The sequence below is a fragment of the Plodia interpunctella genome, chromosome 26 (assembly GCF_027563975.2).
Source record: "Plodia interpunctella isolate USDA-ARS_2022_Savannah chromosome 26, ilPloInte3.2, whole genome shotgun sequence".
Classification (NCBI taxonomy): domain Eukaryota; kingdom Metazoa; phylum Arthropoda; class Insecta; order Lepidoptera; family Pyralidae; genus Plodia; species Plodia interpunctella.
Genome location: NC_071319.1, coordinates 12,952 through 22,153, shown reverse-complemented (window position 1 = coordinate 22,153; position 9,202 = coordinate 12,952). Strand labels below are relative to the sequence as shown.

The window sequence follows — 9,202 nt, the reverse complement described above, 5'->3', positions numbered from 1 at the left end:
TGTTCGGTGGCTGATTGTATTTGTGTGCGGAAGTCTGTCCAGTCTGCTCTGTAAGTGGAGTATTTGAAAGTGGTCGATTTAGCAGTTTTTCCGATGTTGTGAGTTGGGGTTATTTTGAAAGTAATCCCGTTGTGGTCGGATGAAGGGCAGATCGCGCGGTCCACAAGCCAGTCCTCCAGCCTGTCTATGAGGTTTTGTGACGCATATGTGACATCCACTATTGACGAGCAGAGGTTGCCGTGTCTTATGGCCTCAAACGTGGGCTCATTGCCGGTGTTGCAAACAGCCATATCGTTTGAGGCCATAAGTGTGCAAATTTCCTCCCCCCGATCATTGTCCTGTGTCTCCCCCCACTCCCGGTGGCTGCCGTTGACATCGCCGCCCACTATCCGCAGCGAGGATCTGGTAGTCCTTAGGAAATGGTCTAGCTTGTATATCGTGGAGTGTTTGTCTATGTCGGGTTCGACGTAAATGGAGACTACGTTTAAAGATTTTGGTCCTAGTTTGACACGGACGACGGCCAGATTCGCTGAGGACAGCTGCGTGACCCCGACCGCAGCCACAGTGGCTTTGGTCACCACGCACGCCTTGACGCGGGAGCCGTTGGGAAACTGGAATACGTTCATGTCTGGGGGAGGCCTCATCTCGAGGTGAGGGCCTACATATGGTTCTGAGATGAGAGCAATGTCAGAGTTGCTGTTGCGAAAGTTGATGAAGAATTCTTGTTGCGCTATGTAGCAGCGGTTGAGGTTGCATTGTGTTAACTCTATTCGTTTAATAACCATAGTCGGTGGAGTCGCTAAGGGCTGTCATGGCTTTGATGATTTTAGGGCACTTTTTGGAGTCAAGGGCAGAGTGACCGGTGGATTTGTCGTTTGACCGTTTGCAATTAAAGCAGTTTAGTTGTGATGCATCTGATTTGTGAGCGCAGTTTGAGATGTGGTGGGCCGAGGAGCCACAGTGCGCGCACGGATAGAATTCCGCCGAGCACTTATTGCCGGTGTGGCCGAATTGGAGGCATTTGCGGCACTGCACGAATCGACTGAAGTCCTCGACGTGCACGCGCTGGTGCTCCACATTGGCCCGGCCCGCCTCGACTAGCATTCGACGGACAGCTGGCGCAACTTCTAAAACAGCATTGTAGAGCTTCTCGTTCCGATTCTTCAGTGCGAAGCAGAAGCGAATGTCTGCGGCGCTCACTTGGTTCTGTCCGCTCACCACCTCCACCAGCTCTTCCTTTCGTAGTTGGGTGTTAATGCCCTTCAAGATGATAAGCGGTTTCCGAAGTTTGCTTTCCTCGGCAACCACCCCGGGGAGCTTGTTTACTTTCGCCATGACGTCATCCCGCTGCGCCACGGTTTCAAAGTCAACCTTCACCATATTATTGCGCAGAGGGCGCACGTTGGTGGGGGCGAAAGTGGTGTCCCTAAACCTGACATTCTTACGCCACTCGTCAAGGACGTCGGGCCGTCGGGCCCCGGTCTCTTTGGCCTTGATGACCAGCGAAGGGAGGGTGCGCTTAGGTGGTGGGGGAGGTGGCGGCGGGGGGGTGCGTTTGGGTGGCGGGGGTGTTGAAGCAACAGCCGCAAAGGACCTCAGGGCTGGAGCCGGAGGTGACGCGAGGTCGGGCGCTTGGGCCTTGAACTCGTCCCGGATACTCTCCCTGATTGCCAGAAGGATAGTATCCGAGACGGGCTTGGGGAGCTCCGTCTGCTGCGCCTTCTCCACCGAGCCCATGATGCCCCTCGCGAGCTCTTGGATGCGCTTTTTGTTTGCGCTGGTGACGCTCTTGCCCTCAGTTATTTTGGTGATAATTTCTTTGGCCGCTTCTATGATGTTGGATAGAGCAGCTTGGAGGTGAGTATCCGGGGTTGAGGTGGGTGCGGTGGGTGCGGCGGGTGCGGCGGGTGCGGCGGGTGCGACGGGTGCGGCGGGTGCGACGGGTGCGACGGGTGCGGGTACGACGAGTGTGACGGGTGTCGCAGTGGATGGAACTTGGGTGGGGGGTGAATACAATAAAGGTGGAGTAGGTGTGACTGGGGGCGAAAGCGATTCCCAGTGGTCCGGGACGGCCATTACAGTCACGTCATGGTCAATCGACCTGGGTGACGCTTGGCTGCTGGGAGGGGGTGAAAGCGAAATTCTCCCCCTAGATGGAGATGGGGGAGGCGTGCGCAGATCCTGGCTAGGGGATGATTCCCGGATTGAAGCCAGCCTAGAGGAGGCGCGCGGGGAAAGAGAATGCGAACGTCCCGCTCTGGAGGTAGAGGGTTGCGGTGAGGGGCTTTGCTGCGTGATAATGTCCGCAGGAGTTTCGGGGATGCGGGGGAGGTTCCTGTCTGGGGGGCGAGTATTGGCCGCCTTACGCGGTGGTGAATGGGCTAGGACCATGTTGGCTTAGACCGGAAAAGTGTTTAGAAGAAGTATGAAAAAATTTAATATGTCGTCAATGAAAGCGAAAATAGAGGAAGCGAGTGAGAGCAGCTGAAGGGAGATTAACTGGAAGTGGTATTTTTCCGAAGTAGAGGACGGGTAGAACTAGCGAAGTAATCCTAAACTATTGTTATTAAGGGAGCTGTTAATTTAGTTGACAATTTTTGGCCCTAGGTGGCGGTAAAAGCGAAGTAGATCTGGGTATGGGGTGTCCCAAGTGAAGTCCCTTTTACAACCTGAACACAATTGGGCGGGTGTGGTGGGCGAAAATTTCAAAATTGGGTGGTCCTATCGAGACGTGTGAGGCGTCAAAAGATGCGCCTCCGTTAGCCTGATAAGATGGTGTAACAAGCTAGCGAGGGTCCGATAGAAAAAATTTGGAAAAAAGGGGAAAAAGTGTGATTTTATTAAAATTTGTATGAAAAATATCTATGTTACAGGTGAGAATGCAAGAAAACTGCAACGGAATGCGACGAAACTTCACAGGGAGCCGGGAGACAGGTAAGTAAACAGAACTACAAACAAAGACGATCAAGGGATAGCGAGAAAAAATTTTAGAGAGTTATATGAGTGTTAGCGCCTAAGTATGGCGTTCACGGAAACTAGATGAATTTTTTAAAGAGAAATTATGGAGAAATCTGCACTGAAAACACTTGTTATATTGAAGGATACACGAGATGCACTAAAGAGAAAATTCACTGGGATGTAGGGGAACAAATAGGTATATGTCGAACACGTGCCTGAGGGGCTTAGGTAGACTTTTTGAAGATCGTGAAAATACGATTTCAAAAACGGGTGGTCCTATCGAGACGTGTGAGGCGTCAAAAGATGCGCCTCCGTTAGCCTGATAAGATGGTGTAACAAGCTAGCGAGGGTCCGATAGAAAAAATTTGGAAAAAAGGGGAAAAAGTGTGATTTTATTAAAATTTGTATGAAAAATATCTATGTTACAGGTGAGAATGCAAGAAAACTGCAACGGAATGCGACGAAACTTCACAGGGAGCCGGGAGACAGGTAAGTAAACAGAACTACAAACAAAGACGATCAAGGGATAGCGAGAAAAAATTTTAGAGAGTTATATGAGTGTTAGCGCCTAAGTATGGCGTTCACGGAAACTAGATGAATTTTTTAAAGAGAAATTATGGAGAAATCTGCACTGAAAACACTTGTTATATTGAAGGATACACGAGATGCACTAAAGAGAAAATTCACTGGGATGTAGGGGAACAAATAGGTATATGTCGAACACGTGCCTGAGGGGCTTAGGTAGACTTTTTGAAGATCGTGAAAATACGATTTCAAAAACGGGTGGTCCTATCGAGACGTGTGAGGCGTCAAAAGATGCGCCTCCGTTAGCCTGATAAGATGGTGTAACAAGCTAGCGAGGGTCCGATAGAAAAAATTTGGAAAAAAGGGGAAAAAGTGTGATTTTATTAAAATTTGTATGAAAAATATCTATGTTACAGGTGAGAATGCAAGAAAACTGCAACGGAATGCGACGAAACTTCACAGGGAGCCGGGAGACAGGTAAGTAAACAGAACTACAAACAAAGACGATCAAGGGATAGCGAGAAAAAATTTTAGAGAGTTATATGAGTGTTAGCGCCTAAGTATGGCGTTCACGGAAACTAGATGAATTTTTTAAAGAGAAATTATGGAGAAATCTGCACTGAAAACACTTGTTATATTGAAGGATACACGAGATGCACTAAAGAGAAAATTCACTGGGATGTAGGGGAACAAATAGGTATATGTCGAACACGTGCCTGAGGGGCTTAGGTAGACTTTTTGAAGATCGTGAAAATACGATTTCAAAAACGGGTGGTCCTATCGAGACGTGTGAGGCGTCAAAAGATGCGCCTCCGTTAGCCTGATAAGATGGTGTAACAAGCTAGCGAGGGTCCGATAGAAAAAATTTGGAAAAAAGGGGAAAAAGTGTGATTTTATTAAAATTTGTATGAAAAATATCTATGTTACAGGTGAGAATGCAAGAAAACTGCAACGGAATGCGACGAAACTTCACAGGGAGCCGGGAGACAGGTAAGTAAACAGAACTACAAACAAAGACGATCAAGGGATAGCGAGAAAAAATTTTAGAGAGTTATATGAGTGTTAGCGCCTAAGTATGGCGTTCACGGAAACTAGATGAATTTTTTAAAGAGAAATTATGGAGAAATCTGCACTGAAAACACTTGTTATATTGAAGGATACACGAGATGCACTAAAGAGAAAATTCACTGGGATGTAGGGGAACAAATAGGTATATGTCGAACACGTGCCTGAGGGGCTTAGGTAGACTTTTTGAAGATCGTGAAAATACGATTTCAAAAACGGGTGGTCCTATCGAGACGTGTGAGGCGTCAAAAGATGCGCCTCCGTTAGCCTGATAAGATGGTGTAACAAGCTAGCGAGGGTCCGATAGAAAAAATTTGGAAAAAAGGGGAAAAAGTGTGATTTTATTAAAATTTGTATGAAAAATATCTATGTTACAGGTGAGAATGCAAGAAAACTGCAACGGAATGCGACGAAACTTCACAGGGAGCCGGGAGACAGGTAAGTAAACAGAACTACAAACAAAGACGATCAAGGGATAGCGAGAAAAAATTTTAGAGAGTTATATGAGTGTTAGCGCCTAAGTATGGCGTTCACGGAAACTAGATGAATTTTTTAAAGAGAAATTATGGAGAAATCTGCACTGAAAACACTTGTTATATTGAAGGATACACGAGATGCACTAAAGAGAAAATTCACTGGGATGTAGGGGAACAAATAGGTATATCGGTTAGGTTAGGTTAGGTTAGGTTAGGTTAGGTTAGGTTAGGTTAGGTTAGGTTAGGTTGGGGTGCTAGTGCAGGAAACCTCCCCGAGTGCCTGATCCCTTGAAAGCTTTAATGGGCTGACAAGGGCTCAGGACGGTGCACCCTGGAAACGGCAATCAATAACTCCCTACGGGGTCTTGTTGGTTGCTGGCCAATGTCCTGCAATCCTTTCCCTCCTTTCCCTCTGTCCTCTTCCCATCCTTAAAGAGTCGGTCTGCTCCCGGTACTTCTCTCATAATGAGAGTCGACTGGCGATGCGGATCGCTCTATCCTTTCCCCCTTTTCCTTCCTTTCTTCCTCAGTCTGTCCGGTGGAGTAAACCACTCGAAAAATCAGTCGTTTGGGGTGGGATCGGGTAATTGAGCTTAGGTCAATGCTAGGGTGACCGCACACCTGAATTAAAAAAAGGAACGTTCAAAAAATGCAAGTCGTGAATAAAGAAAATCTACCCCAGGGTGGTACCGGCCGTACCGCGGTCGGAGAATCCACCCCGGTGTCTAATGACACCGGCTGCCCCTCGTATTCTGGGGGGGGCAATTTACGCCTTGCGCCTTCGGACGCAATTGTTGATGCAGTAGTAGGAGACGATGTGGTGGGAGACGAAGTGGTGGGAGACGAAGTGGTGGGAAAGAATGCGGGAGATGTTGTCGCACAGGTTTCGGACTCTGAAATGAGTGTTAAGAGTGCCAGTAGTGGTTGCGGACAGTCCCGCTTCTTCAGGAAACGGCGGAACACGGAGAGCCCGGAATTGAGTTCTGCGACGGATGAGGATAATCCTCCACAGGCGCGCGCTCAGCGCGGTAAGAGAGGTAGAGGAAGACCGCCGACAACCGGCGAATGTATTGGCCTCGGGAAGGCAAGGGAGGCTCTTCAGGCTACTCGTCGTGCCGAGTTTCTGAAGGTCCGCATCGGTGAGGAGGATCGGCAATTGGCTGAAGCCGCCAAAAAGGTGGCGGTCAGGAGTGAGAGGGCAGCGTCACGCGCCTCCACTCGGTCTGAGGCGGAATTCGAGCCGGAAGACCTAACTGCCGGGTCTATAGAGGAGAGGCTGAACAACTCTGTTGCGGCAATAAGAGCGGTTGGGAAGATGTCCAAAGGCCTGAAGGGCACCGCCCAGAAGACCCTCAAGGATGCGGCAGCCTCAATTGAAGACTTAGCACACGAGCTAATGGAGAGATGTACCTCCAGCGAGACGCGCCGCTTGCAGGCGGAGAACGCTCGCCTAAAACAGGAGATGGCTGACCTTCGTCAAGAGTTAGACGAGATTCGAACGGAGGTCTACAAGTCGAAGCGCTCAGCTCAGCCTGAGACTGAAGCGCCGCGGGACACGCCAGCACTGGAGAAACAGCTGACGAGTCTCCTTAAAGAAGAACTCGGTCGATTCAGGGAAGAGGTCCTTACGAAAGTAAACTTTTTGGAGGGGAAAGTCCTCAGACCCACATTGGCCTCTGACCGGGGCAGCAAAGGTAGAGCTCCAACTATGGCCACGTTTGCCGAGAAGACAGCGGCCAGGCCGACTTTGGCAGAGACTCCTGTGGAACAGGTATCGCAGGCGGTCGACATCCCGCCCTCTCAGCCGAGTACAAGCACAGCCCCAGCTAAAACCAAGAAGGCTAAAAGGAAGAACGCCAAGTCTTCCAAGACTGCACCTGATGCGGCCGCGGCAGCTGCCCCACAGCAAGCGGAAGAGGGTGCCTGGCAAACTGTGGGTCAAAAGAAGTCCCAAAAGAAGGCCACTAGAAAAGAGGCCCAGAAGAAGAAACGGCAGGAAGCCAGGCTTCGCCCGCCCCGGTCAGCAGCGGTTGTTTTGACCCTGCAGCCGCACGCTTCTCAAAATGGCGTGACATATGAGGAGGTGTTGGGTCGAGCAAAAAGTCAGGTGGATACTGTGAGCTTGGGTATCGAGGGCATGCGGTGCAAGGTCACGGCCACTGGTGCCCGCCTCTTGCAGGTGCCCGGCAGTTCTAGTGGCCCCCTAGCCGACGCCTTGGCCGACAAGCTGAGGCAAGCCCTGAATCCGGAGGAAGTGAAGGTCTCCAGACCTGTAAAGCGGGTAGACCTGCGAATATCTGGCCTGGATGATTCCGTGACTAGGGAAGAGCTGACAGCAGCACTGGCCAAGGCTGGAGCTTGCTCTGAGCTGGACCTTAAAGTAGGCGAGATTCGTCGTGCACCGCGTGGTATGGGGACCTCGATTGTAGCGTGCCCGGTGACTGTGGCTAAAAAGCTGGAGGATGGCCGTCGGCTCCTAGTTGGCTGGGTGTCTGCCAGTGTTAAGCTGTTAAAGCAAAGGCCGATGCGCTGCTACAGATGCATCACGGGTGAGCATGTGGCGACGCAATGCAATTCTGCGGTAGACTGTAGTGGCCTCTGTTTCCGATGTGGCAAACGAGGCCACGAGGCCAGGACGTGTTCTGCGGCGCCCCATTGCCCCGTATGCGCGGAGGCCAATAAGCCCGCCGATCATGCAATCGGCAGTAAACTATGTAAGGCAGCCAATAAGAAGACGGGCAAGACACCCAAAAAGGCCCCAGCCTCTCGGCCTAAAATACCCCCCACCGAATCGTCACAAGGTGTGGAACCTTTTGAGATGGAATGTCCATAATGTCTCAAAGTACGACATTCTTGCAGTGCAACATCAACCACTCTGCCAGAGCACAAGACCTTCTGTGTCAGAGCATGGCGGAGTGGGGTGTCAAAGTGGCGATAGTTGCGGAGCCATACTTTGTTCCGCCTCGTGACGATTGGGTGGGGGATGCTAGCTGCTCGGTGGCCATCATCTCGTCGCCTTCCTCAGGCTCGCAATTCCCTGAAAACATCACCAGGGACGACGGGTTTGTTGCAGCGCGGATAGGGGATTGCGTAGTGGTCGGCGTGTATTTTTCGCCCAACAGGGCTCTAGCCGACTATGAGGCATTTCTCATACGTTTAGGATCTGTCGTGATCAGCAGCCATCCTCGCCCCGTGATCGTGGCCGGGGACTTCAACGCCAAGTCCTTGGCGTGGGGCTCCCCGGTTGCGGACGCGAGAGGCGAGCTAGTTGAGGAGTGGGCGTTGCAACTCGGTCTCACACTCATGAACCGGGGAACGACCCACACTTGTATTCGACAAAGGGGTGGCTCAATTGTTGATCTAACGTTCGCCAGCCCCTCCCTATCTCGACGAATTGCGGACTGGCGGGTTGTTGAGGAGGTGGAGACGCTCTCTGACCACCGGTATATTCGGTTCAGTGTCTCCGCCCAGACCTCCGGCCAGCCAGCTACGCCTACCGGACTTGACGTAAGCAGCCCCCGTTGGGCCATAAAACGGATCGACAAGGAGCTGCTAAAGGAAGTGACGATAGTACAGGCCTGGGCGTCGGCACCTCCCGCTGAGCCTATAAACGTGGATGAGGAGGCGGAATGGTTTAGGGACACGTTAACCGCTGTGTGCGACGCGGCGATGCCCAGAGTACGGAGAGCACCGTCCCGACGGCAAGTATACTGGTGGTCCCAAGAGATTGCCCAACTCCGGCGAAGGTGCATATTTCGTCGCCGCCTCTATGCTCGTCATAGGAGAAGACGTCGCCGCACCGCAGATACAGCTGCTCGCGAGGCGGAACTCTACGAGGAGTATAGAGCGGCAAAGGAAGAACTCCAGGTGGCCATTCGCACTGCCAAAGACAGGGCGCGAGAAGAGCTATTGGCGACTCTGGACAGAGATCCGTGGGGGCGCCCCTACCTGTTGGTGCGGGGGAAACTTCGCCCATGGGCTCCTCCCCTAACCCAGAGTATGCCGCCACAACTGGTGAACGACGTGGTGAGTGCCCTATTCCCGGCGGGTCGATCTGATTTTGTGCCACCGGCAATGCGGTTAAACGACCTAAATGAAGAGATTGGCACTGTTCCCCCCGTCTCCGAAGAGGAACTGGAAGTCGCGATAGGCAGGATGAAGAGGAAGAACACGGCCCC

The 9,202-nt window shown here is 51.5% G+C and overlaps 2 protein-coding genes across 2 annotated transcripts; one reads left to right on the top strand and one right to left on the bottom strand.

Moving 5' to 3' along the window:
• Nucleotides 1–774: 774 nt before the first annotated feature.
• Nucleotides 775–2,391, bottom strand: LOC128681035 (proline-rich protein 36-like). Its single transcript, XM_053764578.1, has one exon. The coding sequence runs from the start codon at nucleotides 2,389–2,391 to the stop codon at nucleotides 775–777; it is 1,617 nt and encodes a 538-aa protein (XP_053620553.1).
• A 3,282-nt stretch (nucleotides 2,392–5,673) lies between these two features.
• On the top strand, nucleotides 5,674–7,857 carry LOC128681034 (uncharacterized). Its single transcript, XM_053764576.1, has one exon. The coding sequence runs from the start codon at nucleotides 5,674–5,676 to the stop codon at nucleotides 7,855–7,857; it is 2,184 nt and encodes a 727-aa protein (XP_053620551.1).
• Nucleotides 7,858–9,202: the final 1,345 nt, after the last annotated feature.